At 37.2% G+C, this 17,848-nt stretch overlaps 1 protein-coding gene across 2 annotated transcripts in view; it reads right to left on the bottom strand.

Annotated features, from left to right (window-relative positions):
• Positions 1-541: 541 nt before the first annotated feature.
• ARMC1 (armadillo repeat containing 1) overlaps positions 542-17,848 on the bottom strand; it is a 35,867-nt gene continuing 18,560 nt past the window's right edge. For both annotated transcript variants that reach the window (XM_045075736.1, XM_045075737.1), the window contains exons 4-7: positions 12,623-12,812; positions 4,654-4,770; positions 4,494-4,568; positions 542-2,724 (exon numbers count right to left, since the gene is read on the bottom strand). In XM_045075736.1, the coding sequence (XP_044931671.1) occupies positions 2,533-2,724; positions 4,494-4,568; positions 4,654-4,770; positions 12,623-12,812 (574 nt within the window). In that variant the 3' untranslated portion in view covers positions 542-2,532. The remainder of the gene's footprint in view (positions 2,725-4,493; positions 4,569-4,653; positions 4,771-12,622; positions 12,813-17,848) is intronic.

Here is a 17,848-nt window from a genome sequence, read left to right as displayed (position 1 = left end):
ACAGAGCAAGTATTATGCTCCTCTCCCACTTTTCTGAAAAATAAAAACCAAATGACAAAGCAAATGAAGAAACTTGCTAAAGTCAGAATAAGTCAGAAACAATAAGTCAGAAACAAACATGCCAGAAAAAATTAAAACAATACAACCTGACATTTTCCCTAGTCACCCAACAAGTTAACAAGTACCTGTCATTTATTTTTACTGATCCAAGAAAAATTCTTTGTTCATCCTCCTAAAAAAATATTTGTTCAGTTACTGCTAGCCAGTTAACAGCTACAGACTCTCTCGGTTCTCAGAGAGCTAAGCCAGGAGGGAACACTGGTAAATCTAATTTCAATCTAATACGATATATGCTACAATGAGTATATGTACAGGAGAAGCTGATCCAAACCCAGGGAGAGGCAGGTGTGGTGCGGGAAGGAAATGAAGGGAAGATGCATGGGAATGAGCTGGGTAACGCACCTGCAGGGAGCCAGAAGGTGCCAGGCACTGTGGATACAAACAGGCTCAGGAGTAATCAATAATGCTTATACCACAAAAATGCAATATCCATTCAATTTTAATTATGTTACCTTTTATTATTTTACAATATATTTCAAAAAATGCTGTTACAGTTGCCTTAACTGCTCTATAAGACCTGGAATAAAAGAACACTTAGAATTAGAACACACAGACATCAAGCTGTAATACCTACTTGTACTGAACCATTACTACCAAAGAGATGTAGTTTTTTAAACAGGCAGATGTGTGGCAATGCAAAATAAAATACAAACTTGTTAAACAGTAAACTTTGTTTTAATGGCTATTGAAAGGAGGTGGGTTTGTTTTCATTTTCAACACATCTGGTTCTGGCAGCAAGTTGTATTATGCATTTAAAGCAATACACGCCTTGAAAGCTTTTACTTTCAGTTGTGCATGTCATCTGAATCAGAGCCCAGACACATGAAAACTATCATTCCCAATCCCCTCACTACCCCTCCCTCCAGACGGTCGTGAACTCAAGATTCTGGTTGGTGAAGTATTTTACAATAATTTTTTTTTTTTCCAGTGACACTGGATGCTTTTAATTCTCTCTAAAAGAGAAGCGATGAAAATGCAAGGAAACCCTCCAGGGTCCAATATTCACTTCACATTCTCCACAAGCAATAAAATAGCAGCTCTAAATGTTGATGAAAAAGAATGTCAAATTCTCCATATTAGTTTCTTAATCAGATTAGCACTAAAATTTATCTGGATTTAGTTGGATTTCAAAAATGAAAATTTTAGTTGCCAAATATTTCAGAAATTTAATAAAGCATTACATATATGTAATTAGCTCTTATCTACCAAAAAATATATATATGTATGTATATTTATATTTATTTATCTTACCTTCACTGAAGTTCTTTTTTTCTGGCTGGACATGAGAACAAGATTAAGTGGACCAATGCTGGCTTTATTTCTTTATAAGCAATAATTTGAGTCTTTTTTTTTTTCATTCAGTACGACTGCATGTTCATAATAAATTCACAAAAGGCAATACAAGGAAACGCCTACCGAATAGGCAGATGCCAAGCAATTCATGTTTTAAGGTTAGACTCTACCAAATGGCACTATGGCATTATAGGCATTCAATTTTTGTTTTCTTTTTTCAAGTTTGTCAGTTCTTTACTATTTTTTAACCTAGCAAGGGACAGTATATGACCACAAAGTAAGGCCTAGAGACCACCTACAGCTGCTTCCAGTACTATGCTGGACGGAACTCTTAAGAGCTGATATAAACCAAACTGAACAATAGTCAACTGGAACCACAGCTGATCACATTCAAATAGTTTCCAACAGTACTTTGCTAATAAACACGTTTCCTTCTTCTTGGCTGATTTTGTGTTGATTCTATTAAAATTACAAGTAAGACTGCAAAGTTTTTGTAGACTTGTGGTTTTAGGGGACTACTATGTTCATATGGATATATTTTAATTCACAAAATGTCTCTATAGTAATGTTCTTCCTATAAACATGGTTGGCAAAATAAAAAAGGCACAAAATGGGGATAATGAGAAAGGTTTTCAATTTCAGTGAAGAATACCAAAGCAAGTATCTTTCATGAAGAAAAGCAGAGAAAAATGTTCAGTAATTCATGCACAACTTGAACTTAAAAAAAAAAAAAAAAAAGTAAGCTTCTCTTCAGATAGGTCCTGAGGCTTGAGGAGAAAATGAGTTTTCCTAATCATGTGCTTCACGTAAAATAAAATGTAAAGCTGCACATATATATGTTTGGTTTAACAGTGGACCCATTTTTTTTAAAAAAGTGAGGCAAATAAAGGAAACAAAACCAAAATACCTTCATCAACAAAGATATCCACCTGTAGCCTCTGTCCTTTTTACCACTGAGTGGGGCAAAATGTCCAATAAAATGTAAAATGCAGCATACGCAATCATGTAATCTAAAAACTTTTCATGATAACTTATTGCAAATTGCACTTGACAGTTCACCACAACAATGGAAAACTGGCCCCTTGTTGGTTCATACAGTCCTTGAGACCCAAAGTGAAGTCACCAGTAAAATGATCTGGATAAAAAGTTTGCAGCTGTGCTGAGCCAGCTGGCTCCACCCTCTGGGTGTGAACCGACCCGGGACACTGCTTTGTCTTGTTCCTTTGTGGGACTCTCATCCTCAGGCAGGTAGTCGGGCAGTTCTGTGTTCTGTTCGACTTCCACAGGCGTATCTTGGAATGGGACCAGCATCTGATACAGAGACATGTTAAGAGTTACTACAAAATCATCCTAACTGACAAAAATATATACTTTTTTTTTTTTTAAGATTTTATTTATTTATTTGACAGACAGAGATCACAAGTAGGCGGAGAGGCAGGAAGAGAGAGGGAGGAGGAGCCAGTTTCCCCGATGAGCAGAGAGCCCGATGCGGGGCTCGATCCCAGGATCCTGGGATCATGACCTGAGCCAAAGGCAGAGGCTTTAACCCACTGAGCCACCCAGGAGCCCCAGATATATACGTCTTAAGTTAAAGTTCAACTTTACTCCTCATTGTAATCACCGTGTTTTTTCTCAGGGGTTATATTCCTTTAAAAATCTTCCTCTTCACCCGAATGTTTATAGCAGCAATGTCCACAATAGCCAAACTATGGAAAGAACCTAGATGTCCATCAACAAATGAATGGATAAAGAAGATGTGGTATATATACACAATGGAATACTATGCAGCCATCAAAAGAAATGAAATCTTGCCATTTGTGACAACGTGGATGGAACTAGAGCGTATCATGCTTAGCAAAATAAGTCAAGCAGAGAAAGACAACTATCATATGATCTCCCTGATATGAGGAAGTGGTGATGCAACATGGGGGCTTAAGTGGGTAGGAGAAGAATAAATGAAACAAGATGGGATTGGGAGGGAGACAAACCATAAGTGACTCTTAATCTCACAAAACAAGCTGAGGGTTGCTGGAGGGAGGGGGGTTGGGAGAAGGGGGGTGGGGTTATGGACATTGAGGAGGGTATGTGCTTTGGTGAGTGCTGTGAAGTGTGTAAACCTGGCGATTCACAGACCTGTACCCCTGGGGATAAAAATATATGTTTATAAAAAATAAAAAATGAAAAATGAAAAAAAAAAATCTTCCTCTTACATAAAGGTAGGCCCAAATGCTGAGCACAGAAAGGCAGAAATATACATGAAAATTAAGATGCTTTTCTCCTGAGGCTCCAGGAATAAACATGCAATTCTTGTCTATTTAAAGAAAACAAAAGCAAGTTATCTGGCTACCTAGGGCCCCTGAAGGGCCACTAAATCTCCTTTCCATGGGAAGATAAATACCCTAAAGAACTGCAGATTTGTTTTCCCTAGTGGAAAACTAGCAAGAGGCTAAGATTTTCACTATATTTACCTATCCATGGTGAGAACAGACCCTTATTTTTTACATTAGCAAAACTAAGGTTAGAAAGACAGTATTTAAAAACCAATGTAAGAAAAACAAACAAAAACTAAAACTATAAAAACAATGTAAGGGGTATGGGGGTGGTTCAGTGGGTTAAGCCTCTGCCTTCCAGTGCTCAGGTGCTCAGGTCATGATTGCAGAGCCCCGCATCAGGTACTCTGCTCAGCGGGGAGCCTGCTTCGCCCTCTCTCTGCCTGCCTCTCTGCCTACTTGTGATCTCTGTCAAATAAATAAATAAAATCTTTTAAAAAATACTAATAAAAATAAAAAATAAAAACCAATGTAAGGAAACTAGATAACCTTTACTTCCATATAAAATTAGGAAGATGTCTCCACTGAGATAAAGACACTCTGAAACCCACAAAATATAAGAACAGACTTTGAAATCCACAAGACTTCTATTTCTAAAAGGGTTAACTATTAGCCAAAAAACATTAAGATAATCTGACCCAATCATACTCCTGCTTATTTGGCAACTACAGCCTGAAAATACTAACAATCTGCTAGCCATAAAGAATAATTAGGAGTCAATTAGGTACAAAGAAAACTGAAAGCATTTACCTCTTCGCCACTTTCACTTTTCACAACTTGCTGAGCCTTCATAACCTTGGTTGATGCTATCGCTGATGCCAAAGCCTAGGCCAGGATTAAAAGGAACAATTTTGAACAAGGATTTGTTTACTTAAAACCTCAAGCATATTCAGCCATTTAAAATACTAACCTCTGCTTTCAAATCTGAACGGATCCGCACCACACATCTTTGAACAGCCATTTGAAAAGTAAAGCTAATAACACCTTTAATTTTTAACAAAGCCTCTTCACAGAGATTTCTCCGAGACTGAAAAGGTAAAAAACAAAAACAAATTATTATTAAAATTGGCAAAATATTTTAAAAATTTGGCAAAATTAAAAAAAAAAATCAACTCAAACCACACAGAAGTCATCATGGGGGTGCCGCAGAGGAGTGGGGACGGGTAGCAAAAATCCCTATTTCAGTTCTACGGACTCATTCTTGAGGGCATACTTGTGGGGTGTTCAGTCAAGTTTATTAAATTTTATAAGATCAACAGGCTAATAATTCCCGCTGGATTTTTTTTTTCAAACTTCATTACCAATACTTAGTTTTAATAATTTTTATCAGAAATAAGTTAGCCAGGGGCATCTGGGTGGCTCAGTGGGTTAACCCTCTGCCTTCAGCTCAGGTCATGATCTCAGGGTCCTGGGATCAAGCCCCACATCAGGCTCAGCGGGAGGCCTGCTCCCGCCACCCCCCCATCTCTGTCTACTTGTGATCTCTCTCTCTGTCAAATTTAAAAAAAAAAAAAGAAGAAGAAGTTAGCAAATATTAATTTAAACCTTAATGAAAATAATAATACAGAAATAATACAGACTAAATATTATTAAAATAATAATACAGAATAATATATATAAAAACTGCTGAAAAGCAGAGGTTCTTCTAGCTTAAGGGTGAGCAAACTACAGTCTACCACTGTTTTTTCTGGAACACAGCTGCACGCATTTGACATTAGTCTGAGGCTAATGTCATACTATAGCAGAGTTAATAGATTTAAGAAAGACCATATGCCCTGCAAAACCTAAAATATTTACTATCTGGCCCTTTAAAGAAAAGGTTTGCTGACCTGAGCTCTAGCTTAAAAGTCTCTGAGGATAATTCCGATACATTGATGTTAGAATTAGTGTTCAGTGTATGACTCACTACTTTTTAAAGCACTTTATCACCACCTCCATCATTTATTGCATTCTCAATGGTTACCACTGCATTCTCAAGGGCTAATACCCTCTTTTTAGTTGTCATTTTCCTCTAACAACACAATAAAACATACCCCTTTCAATGTTTTTTTGATTCCTAGAAATACACTACTTAGACCACTGGTTAGTCTATCTGTCTCATCTTGTCGCCAAGGTCCAGTGCCTAAAACTAAGTGATTTTTTTTTTTCAGCTTCATCTCTCAGCAGACTATTCCCATCACTTCAACCATTATGACCATGGAGAACACAGGTGTGTATCTCCAAGAGGACTTTATTTTCATTTGCTATCAGACATATCCACCTGAGTATCAAGTCTCAAACATGGGATCCAAGGCAAAAATGGATTGAAAAGTAACTACAGGGGTGCCTGGGTGGCTCAGTCTGTTAAGTATCAGACTCTTAAAAGCCAATCTATAATTACAAAATCAATCTATAAAAATAGACTCAAAAAAACCACAGATGATTAAATTAGTAAGGAGATTAAAATTATTCCAGCCACCTTCTGTAAGTTCAAATAGATAAAGTATAAGTAAACATGTTAAAGAGATATAAAAAAGACCCAAATCAAATTTCAAGAAATAAAATAAGGGGCACCTGGCTGCACAGCATGTAACTCCTGATTTTAGGGTCATGAGTTCAAGCCCCATGTTGGACATGGAACCTACTTGAAATAAAAAAATAAAATAAATAATAAAATAAAACAGTGTCAATGGTAAAGGAAAAAAAAACACAGTGAATGAGATTAACAGGAAGTTAAATAGTTGCAAAGGAAAAATTTAGCAAGTATCAACAGAAACTAAAATTAGAGGGGAAGAATTGAAGAAAAAAGCAAAAATGAGCAGAAATATCAGCAAGCTGTGAGACTTCACATGGCTGAATATGTATAATAGGAATCCCTGAAAGACCAAGGGGAAGGGGGACAGAAACAATATTTGAAGAAATAATAGAAAAAAGTTGTCCAAATTTGCTGTATACGATAAACCCAGAGATCCAAGAAGCTGAACAAACATGAAGAAAATTATACCAAGGAACATTATAAACAAACAGATCAAAAGCAGTGATGAAAGAGAAACTCTTAGAAGTAGGCAGAGTGGGGCGCCTGGGTGGCTCAGTGGGTTAAGCCTCTGCCTTCGGCTCAGGTCATGATCCCAGGGGCCTGGGATCGAGTCCCGCATCGGGCTCTCTGCTCAGCAGGGAGCTGCTTCTCCTCATCTCTCTCTCTGTCTGTCTCTCTGCCTATTTGTGATCTCTCTCTCTCTGTCAAATAAATAAATAAAATCTTAAAAAAAAAAAAAAAGAAGTAGGCAGAGTGAGAAAAATAAGATATATTACATAGAGAAGAACACAAATAAGCAAACTAGAATCCCAAACAGAAACAATGCAAGGAAGACAACAGTGGAGCAAGGTCTTAAAGTGTGGTGTTTAAAAAAAAGGAAAGAAAAAAGAAAAAGAAAATTCTGTCACTTAGATTTTCACACCCACTAAAAATAATCTTTCCAAAAAAAAAAGGACTCTACCAGACATACAAAGGAGTTAGAGACTTCAATATCTGACTTTCAAAAATGAACAGACCAGCAGTGCCTGGGTGGCTCAGTGAGTTAAAGCCTCCACCTTCAGCTCAGGCCGTGATCCCAGGGTCCTGGGATGGAGCCCCGCATCTGGCTCTCTGCTCAGCGGGGAGCCTGCGTCCCCCTCTCCCTCTGCCTACTTGTGATCTCTGTCTGTCAAATAAATAAGTAAAATCTTAAAAAAAAAAAAAAATGAACAGACTAGGTAGACAGAAAATGAGCAAGGATAAAGCAACAGAATTCAACAGATTTCAACTTATGATACTCCAAACAACAGTGTACACATTCTCAGGGACATGTGGAACATTCTCCAGGATAGACCACAGACCCTGATAGGCCATGAAACAAGCCTGTATATACTGAAAAGGACTGAAATCATCCAATGTTGTCAAATCACATGAAATGAAATTAGAAATTAATAACAGAAGGAAATTCGGAAAATTCAGAAATATATGGAAATAAAACAAACTCATAAATAAGAACCAATGTGTCAAAGAAATCACAAGAAAAATTAGAAAATACTTTGAGAGAAATAAAATGAAGACCCCACATACCAAATCTGATGCATACAGAGAAAGCAGTGGTTAAACAAAAATTTATAAGCTATAATAACTACATTAAAATAGAAGAAAATCTCAAGTCAGGACCCTTAATTTCTAATTTACGAAAGCCCAGAGAAAGCAGAGGGAAGGAAATAATAAAGATTATGGCAGGGAAAAAATAGGAAAAAAAAAAAAATCAAAACTAAAAAGTTGGTTCTTTGAAAAGATCAACAAAACTGATAAACCGGGACGCCTGGGTGGCTCAGTTGGTTGGACGACTGCCTTCGGCTCAGGTCATGATCCCGGAGTCCCGGGATCGAGTCCCTCATCAGGCTCCCAGCTCCATGGGGAGTCTGCTTCGCTCTCTGACCTTCTCCTTGCTCATGCTCTCTCTCACTGTTTCTCTCTCAAATAAATAAATAAAATCTAAAAAAAAAAAAAAACTGATAAACCTTTGGGGCGCCTGGGTGACTCAGTGGGTTAAGCCTCTGCCTTTGTCTCAGGTCATGATCTCAGGGTCCTGGGATCAAGCCCCCATCGGGCTCTCTGCTCGGTAGGGAGCCTGCTTTCTCCTCTCTCTCTGCCTGCCGCTCTATTTGTGATCTCTCTATCAAAAAAAATAAATACATCTTAAAAAAAAAAAAAAAAAAAAAAACGGAGACTCCTTTTAGCTAAACTAAGAAAAACAGAGAAGGAAGACTCAAATTAGTAAAATCAGGAATAAAAGGACATTAAGGCAAACCTGACTGAAACAGAGGTGCCTAGGTGGCTCAGTGGGTTAAGCCTCTGCCTTTGGTTCATGTCATGATCTCAGGGTTCTGGGATGGAGCCCTCCATCAGGCTCTCTGCTCAGCAGAGAGACTGCTTTCCCACTATCTCTCTCTGTCTGCCTCTCTGCCTACTTGTGATCTCTGTCAAATAAATAAATAAAATCTTTAAAAAAATAATCTGACTGAAACAAAAGGATTATAAGCAAATACTATCAACAATACATTATGCCAACACCTTAGATAATCTCAATGAAATGGACAAATTCCTAGAAAAATAAAATTATCAAAACTGACTCCAAGAAGGAAAAATAGACCTGTAATAAGTAAGGAGATTAAATTAAAACCAGAAAATATCACACAAAGAAAGCTCTGGACCAAACAGTTTCACTGGTTAACTCTACCAAATGTTTATGGAATAATCAACACCAATCTTTCAAACTCATCCAGACACTTCGCAGCTCATTTTATGTAGTCAGTTATTACCCTGATACCAAAACCAGAAAAAGATACCACATGAAAGAAAACTGTAAATAAAACTATAAAATACCTTATAGGAATACACAAAATACCTCAACAAAATCCCAGCAAGCTGAATACAGCAGCATATTAAAAAGATTATATAGCATGACCAACTGGGATTTATCCTGGGAGTGAAAGGTTGATTCAAAATATGAAAATCACTAGGATGCCTGGGTGGCTCAGTCTGTCAAGTGTCTGCCTTCGGCTCGGTCATGATCCCAGAATCCTGGGTATGAGTGCCACATGGAGCCTGCTTCTCCCTCTGCCTGCCACTCCCCCTGCTTGTGCTCTCTGACAAATAAAAAAAATCTTAAAAAAAAAAAAAAGAAAACCACCAGTGTAATACATGATACTAGAATTCATCTCAAGAATGAAAAGACAAATAAACACTTTAAAAATAGACAATAGGCATTTCTCCAAAAGAGAAAATACATGACAAAGTAAAGATACATACAATAAACACTACATCAACCACTGAAAAATGGCCAATAAGCAATGTAAAGATACTCAACATCATTAATCACTAGGAAACCCATATCAAAGCCACGACAAAAGAGAAACAAACAAACAAACAAAAACAGCAAAAAAAGCCCACAATAAGATACTACTTCACACACTCCACTAGGGCCGCTACTAAACAACAAAAGAAATATATGCTGACAAGAAAGAGATGGAGAAAGTGACCCCTCATATGTTGCTGATGAGAATGTAAAATGGCGCAGACTCTGTAGAAAACACTCTGGAAGTTGCTCAAAAGCTAAGCAAGGTTCATGTATCATCCTAGCAACTCTACCCCAGGAACAATTCCAAGAGAAATGACATAAATCCACACAAAACTTACACACCAATGTTCACAGCAGAATTATTAATAATAGCCAAAAAGTGGAAACAGCCCAAATATCCATCAATTGATGAATGAATAAACAAAATATAGTATATCCATACAATGGAATATTACAAAGAGGAAAGATGGACAATACATGCTACAATAGGGATGAACCTTGGAAACATTATGCTGAAGTGAAAGCCAGGCATGAAAGGTCACACAGCCTATGATTCCATTTATATGAAATGTCCAGAGAAGGCAAATCCATAGACACAGAAAGTAAATTAGGGATTATCGGGGGGTAGGGGATAGTGACTGCTAATGGGTACGAGGTTTCCCTTTGGAGTAATGAAATGTTCTGGAATTAGACTATGGTGATGGCTGCACAACCCCGTAAATATACCAGAAGCACGGAATTCAACACTTCAAAATGGTGTATTTATGGTATGTGAATTCTATTTCAATTAAAAAAAAAAAAACAAAAAAAAAACAAAAACCTGAATGAATTCATTGCCAGCAGATCTGTTCTACTGTAAAAAATGTTAACAGAAGAAAAATAAAATCAGACGAAAATCCAGAATCTACACAAAAGAATTAAGAGCACTGGAAATGGCAAAAATGTAGGTGGACAGAAAATACTTTTTCTTATTTTAAAACATCTTAAAAGACACTGATTTTTTGAAATCATAGAGACAGAAAGTGAAATAGTGGTTGCCAGGGGCTGGGGTGAGGGGTAGGATGAAAGGGAAGTTATTGTGTAATGAGTATGGAGTTTTAGGTTTTACAATATAAAAAACTGTACATTCATAAGCAGTACAGAGGTGAAGGTTACACAACATTATGAATGTATTTAATACCACTGACATTAAATAACAATGTTTTCTTTCTCTTATTTCTGGTATTGATAATTTGTGACTTCTCTTTTATTCCTGATCTATTTGGCTACAAGTTAATCAATTTTATTATGTCAAAGAATCAGCTTTTGATTTCACTGTTTTTTCTCTATTGCTTTTCATTGCACTGATTTGTCTTGTTTCTTCTGCTTTGGACTTAATTTTTCTTCTTTTTCTAGTTTCTTAAGGTAGAAGCTTAAGTCACTGAGAAGTTTTCTTTCTTGTATATAAATATTTAGGCATTTGGTGCTATTGAATTACCTTCTAATTATTTGTTTTACCAGTGTCCCACAAATTTTGATATTACATTTTCATTTTTGTTCCGTTTAAAATGCTTTATAATCTCTTGATTTCTTCATTGACTCATGGGATTATTTTAGAAATCTATTATTTAGGGGCGCCTGGGTGGCTCAGTGGGTTAAGCCGCTGCCTTCGGCTCAGGTCATGATCTCGGGGTCCTGGGATCGAGCCCCGCATCGGGCTCTCTGCTCAGCAGGGAGCCTGCTTCCTCCTCTCTCTGCCTGCCTCTCTGCCTGCTTGTGATCTCTCTCTGTCAAATAAATAAAAATAAATAAAATCTTTAAAAAAAAATTAAAAAATAAAAATAAAGAAATCTATTATTTAATCTCCAAAATATCTGGTTGGTTTCCAAATAACTTCGTTTCTGATTTCTAATTTGTTTTTCCTTGTGCTAAGAGAACATACTTTGCATAAATCTTTTAAATTTATTAATACTTGTTTTGATGGCCCACAATAAGGTCTACCTTGGTAAATATTCCACGTGTATGTGGAAACACTGGACAGGGTTTTCCCATAAATATAGATTCAGTTGGCTGTTAGTGCTATTTGAGTACATAAGTATTTAAAATTGTTATGTCCTCTGATTAACTGACACCTTTAAGACAAAATGCCCCCATGCGACTTATTCTTCAAGACTGCTGGCAAATGTCACTCAAGAAACTATTTACAGTAGTCCCTCTTCTCCATCTTATACATGGGAGATCCATTCTAAGACCCCCAGGGGATGCCTAAAACTACAGAAAGTACCAAAACCTATACAGACTATGTTTTCTTCCTATACATATATATGGCTAAGTTTATTTATAAATTAGGCTCAGTAAGAGATTAATAATAATAATTACTAAAATAAAATATAACAATACATTATAGTAAGTTACATGAATGTGATCTCTCTCTCTAAATATCTTTTTTTGGGGGCACCTGGGTGGCTCAGTGGGTTAAACCTCTGCCTTCGGCTCAGGTCATGATCTCAGGGTCCTGGGATCGAGTCCTGAAGCAGGATCTCTGCTCAGCGGAGAGCCTGCTTCCTCCTCTCTGCCTGCCTCTCTGCCTTCTTGTGATTTCTGTCAAATAAATAAAAATAAAAAATCTTAAAAAAAAAAATCTTTTTTTAAAAAGATTTTATTTACTTATTTGACAGAGAGAAATCACAAGTAGGCAGAGAGGCATGGTGGGGGGCGGGGAGGAAGCAGGCTCCCTACCCAGCACAGAGCTGGATGCAGGGCTCTATCCCAGGACCCTGAGATCATGACCCGAGTGGAAAGCAGAGGCTTTAACCCACTGAGCCACCCAGGCGCCCTTCTCTCTAAATCTTATTGTACTATACTTACCCCTCCTTTTGTGATGATGTGAGGTAATAAAATGCCTACATGATGAGATAAGTAAGTGAGACAGAGATTGTGATATAGCCTTAGGCTACTACTGACCTCCTGATATGTCAGAAGGTGGATCCACCACTTTCCCACCTCATCTTATAAACCAAGTGTTTATAAAAGTCTTACCGTATCATCAAGACCATCTATGTGCAAAACCACTGTTTTGGCACGTTTGTTTGTAGTTCCCAGAAAAAACTGAGCTTTCCTTCTACGTGAATTCATTTCATTGAAACTATCCCCATCTGCCATATTGGAAGACTGAAGAATATCATAAATTTCAGAAGCCAGCAGTTTTGTTTCTCCTGGAGTCGTAGTCCTTGAAAAGAAACACACACAAATTAATTTGTCTTGTCACTTCTATTGATTCTGTAATTTTATCCCTTGACTTTGCAGAGCCTTGTGTTCTTATTCTGATGCTTTTTTCAAGTGAAAGGAAATACCAGTGAATCCCAGAATACTCAACAACATAGAAAAAGCACCTAGCTGCTCAAAAGGTCTTCTAATTTCATGTCATTTTTTTAAAAGATTTTATGTATTACATACAGAGAGAGCATGTGCACATGTGCATGGTGGGGGGGTGGGGGTGAAGAGGAACAGAGGAGAGGGAGAGGAGGGGTTTTAAAGAATCTCCAGCAGACTCCTGGCTGAGTGTTGAGCCCAACACAGGGCTCAATCCAAGCTGAAACCAAGAATGTCACACTTAATGGACTGAGGCACCCAGGTGCCCCAGGGTCTTCTAATTTCATTTTAAATCTGTGGTTCACTGAGATTCCAGACTTATCACTATAACAGTGTAACAGCATATTTAATCAAAATCATTAATTCAACAATCAACTAAAAGAATCAAGATATAGCCCATCCCTGAATTCATACTAACGTAATTTGGAAGTGCCCTTTCCTTCAAGAAGGTATAAAACATAAAAATCCAAAGGGAGAAAACAAATCAGGAGAGGAGCATTCATGTTAAGAGTTACTTCAATAAAGAGATTTCGTAATAAATTCAAACTGATTGTTTCTTAATTTACATTTTTTACATATCTTTAACAAAGTGTGTGTGTGTGAGTGTGTGTGTATATGAAACCACAACTAAAACAAAAGTTTTCATTCTTGAACTTTTAAATCCTACCATAGCTCCTCACATAAACATCTAGTGCCATTGTGTCCGAAGACTTTCTGCATTGACAGAAAGGTTTTACAGCTGCACTGTCCACTCACCACATATGGCTCCTGAGCAACCACAACTAAAAAAAATGATTTTATTTTCTTTGAATTAATAAATCACCATATGTGGAAAGTGTCCTAACTGGGCAGTACAGACTAATGCTTTTTAGTTAGTTAAATTGAATAAACAGACAATACACATAAGTATAAAAAATAACCCTCATTTCACTTATAGATAAGCTCAATTAAGTCCAAACCTTATACATTTGAGGCCTTTAAATCTACTCCCGTTCAGCTCTACCAACATCAGCACCTTTTGTCTTTCTTTGAATACCTTTTATAAATGCCTTTTCCTTCAACCAAAAGAGCTTTACCCAGACCATTTGCTTTCAAATTTACTCCTCCCTTGAAGGCTCAACCTCAACTGTGATCTTCTTTGTGAAACTTCCTCACCCCAATAGTCCATTCCTCCCTCTACATTTAAGGTACTATGCTGGGGCACCTGGGTGGCTCAGTCAGTTAAAGCACCCCACTCTTGGTTTCGGCCCAGGTTATGATTTCAGGGTTGTGAGAACAAACCCCATGTGGGGTTCTGCACACAGCGTGGAGTCTGCTCTAGATTCTCTCTCCCCCCATCACACTCTCTCTCTAAAATAAATAAATAGGGGTGCCTAGGTGGCTCAGTGGGTTAAAGCCTCTGCCTTCTGCTCAGGTCATGATCCCAGGGTCCTGGGAACGTGCCTCATGTTGGGCTCTCTGCTCAGCAGGGAGTCTGCTTCCACCTCTCTCTCTCTCTGCCTGCCTCTCTGCCTACCTGTGATCTCTGTCAAATAAATAAATAAAATCTTTTAAAAAATAAATAAATAAAATAGGGATGCCTGGGTGGCTCAGTGGGTTAGAGCCTCTGCCTTCGGCTCAGGTCATGATCCCAGGGTTGGGCTCTCTGACCAGCAGGGAGCCTGCTTCCCTTCCTCTGCCTGCTTCTCTACCTACTTGTGATCTCTGTCAAATAAATAAATAAAATCTTTTAAAATGTAGTAAAATACTATATTTGTACTTAAATTACTGATCTTAATTTTCTAATTTTTTTCTCTTCAAGAATGGGGATGTATTCTTTCCACAGGGCCTCACTAAACTTTTTACAATCCATTTGTTTACTGAATAAGCAGGACCAATATTTCCAATATTCAAACTATAAATCTATAAAGAACTTCAGGTCCAGAGGTACTAATCTGGCAATTTCTGGGCACTCAATTTACTATAGCCACTGCTTTTCTGGGCTACTGTTGACCACAGAGATCAATTACTTTGAATGACTTTGGCTGTGTATTGCAAGAAGCTATGAAAAAGACTATTTTGAGGGGGAGTTATCTCAGCACTTTTCTGGTAGCTGTTTTACAGTACTGAAAAGGTCACTGCAGTTCTGAGATATTTTAAATACCAGCCTACCACAAGTTGTAAAGAGTATGAGGACAGTAGTTAGAGATACTCATGAATTTAGGAAGGAAAAATACAATGTCTTTGCTACCCCTTTTCTACCACCAATACTGGTTTCAAGTGTTTGGACCAAATAAAAAAACAATCATCACAATACACAAAATACTCAACTAATGAGCTTCATATAAAAAATTTTTAAATGCATACATTATTTCAGAGACCAAAAGTACTAAACCACTGTAACATTAAATGATTATCTTCCTGTTCTGCAGAATAAGCACTGTGTAGTTCTAAACCACACAGGGTTACTTACTAATGCCTTTGTGAATCTGGTGTAAAATTTGAGAATATTTCACGAGAAATGCAAATACAAAAATTTTCCACATCAGTTTCAATGAATTTATGTACCTTCCCATGTCATCTATCTTATATCAACCCTGAAGAACACAGATGGTTTAGACTTTTTCAACTGATCTAGAACTGGACAAGGTAGAAAAGGAGAAAAGCAATGTAGCAATCCATCCAGTGTTTGATAAAATTCAATGAAGTGGAAACTGCTTGTAAGAATATAATTGGTACTATTTGAAAAAAAAATTAACTGTGATAAGAATACACAAAAATATACATACTCCTTGATTCTGTAATTCTTCTACTGGAACTTGTTAAAAAAAAAATCTACAAAATAAAAGTAATCCAAAATACAAAAACAATCTTTTTATATAGTTAGGCAAAGAAATTCCAGAACAGTAGCACTGCCCAACGTAACTTTCAGAGATGATGGAAATGTAGTCAACTAGTTACATGACTACTGAATACTGAGAATATGGCTGATACAAGTGAAAAATTGGTTTTTAAATTTGATTTTAATTAATTTAAATTTAAACTGCTACATGTGGCTAATGACTACCATACTGGATAGAATTTCAGAAAAAAGGGAAGACTGACTCTGCTGTCAGTTTCCTTAAGTTAACTCTCCTTTTCCTGGTTAATTATTGCTACCGTATGTCTGACAAACCATTCCTCTAACTTCTCTGATTGAGATCTGCAAAAGAAATTAGCTCTATAAGAAAACTATGTAAGTGATTATTTTCTCAATTCTCTGAAGGATAGTATAGAGCAAGAGCCATTCCAGATTCACAGGAGAGAAGATAAGTCTATTATATCTATTGGATTCCTTAAGACTTTGGGGTATAATTCTCTCATAAACCTGTATCAGTGGTTTTCATATTAACAGCAACAGAAGGGAGAAATAAAAACAATTTGCCAAGGTGATACAGGTGCACTTACAATTGCCTATGCTGCTATAGGGTCTATCTGCACTTTCAACTAGAAAATTAAAGATTAACAAAGAAACCCAAAAAACAAAAAACAAAACCAAAAAAACAAAAACTAAACAAAACAACCCCCCCAAAAAATTTTAAGGCTTTACAACAAACTGTAACTATGTAACTATAGAGTCAAAGAGGGTACAACTGCTTAAATAAAGTAATTACGGATGACAGATTAGAAAAATAGTTCTATGAAATAGATACTCCCACCACAACCCCTTTTAACTTCAGTATTTCATAATTCCAAAATTTCATCATTTTCACACTGGAGTAAATTCCTTTCTGGAAGATTTTCCATTTCCACCTACTTAAAAACTGAAAGATTTTAAAAGGAGAACATAATCAAATGACTGTGATATTCTCACTGTTAAGTATGGTCTTCAGGTGTACTGCAAAGGACTAATTTTATTGTTATACTTCTTTAGAAATGGGATCTTTATTACAGATCCCTCCTTTTTTATTTTTTTTATTAACATATAATGTATTATTTGCCCCAAGGGTACAGGTCTGTGAATCATCAGGCTTACACATTTCATAGCACTCATCATAGCACATACCCTCCCCAATGTCCATCACCCAGCCACCCCATTCCTCCCTCCCCCACTCCCCAGCAACCCTCAGTTTGTTTCCTGAGATTAAGAGTCTCTTATAGTTTGTCTCCCTCCCAATCCCACCTTGTTTTATTTTTTCCCTCCCTACCCCACAACTCCCTGCCCTTACTCTCAAATTCCTCCTATCAGAGAGATCATATAACTTTCTCTGACTGACTTATTTTGCTTAGCATAATACCCTCTGGTGCCATCCAAGTAGTTGCAAATGGCAAGATTTTATTTCTTTTGATGGCTGCATAGTATTCCATTGTGTGTGTGTGTGTGTGTGTGTATGTGTACCACATCTTCTTTATCCATTCATCTGTTGATGGACATCTATGTTCTTTCCATAGTTTGGCTATTGTGGACACTGCTCCTATAAACACTTGGGTCAGACCCAGATCCCTCTTAAAAGTAAGTAAAATTTTGTCTTAGGCAAAATTAAATTTACAAAAGCATGTAAGCAAATTAAATTACAAATGAAGTTATTTCTTGATCTGGGTACTATGAACTACCTGTTCAATAAGTCAATTATAAGTAATTATTTCCTTATTTTCAAAAAATGCTTTTAAAACCCAAAGAGGGGGGCGCCTGGGTGGCTCAGTGGGTTAAGCCTCTGCCTTCGGCTCAGGTCATGATCCCAGGGCCCTGGGATCGAGCCCCGCATTGGGCTCTCTGCTCCACAGGGAGCCTGCTTCCTCTTCTCGATCTGCTTGCCTCTCTGCCTACTTGTGATCTCTGTCTGTCAAATAAATAAAATATTAAAAAACAAAACAAAAAAAACCAAAGAGGGTGCCTGGGTAGCTCAGTGGGTTAAGCCTCTGCCTTCAGCTCAG

Source organism: Mustela putorius, unplaced genomic scaffold (assembly GCF_011764305.1).
Source record: "Mustela putorius furo isolate JIRA1106 unplaced genomic scaffold, ASM1176430v1.1 tig00000151_pilon_pilon_pilon, whole genome shotgun sequence".
Lineage (NCBI taxonomy): Eukaryota > Metazoa > Chordata > Mammalia > Carnivora > Mustelidae > Mustela > Mustela putorius.
The sequence above is the reverse complement of the archived record's forward strand: the minus strand, read 5'-3'. Positions and strand labels throughout refer to the sequence as shown.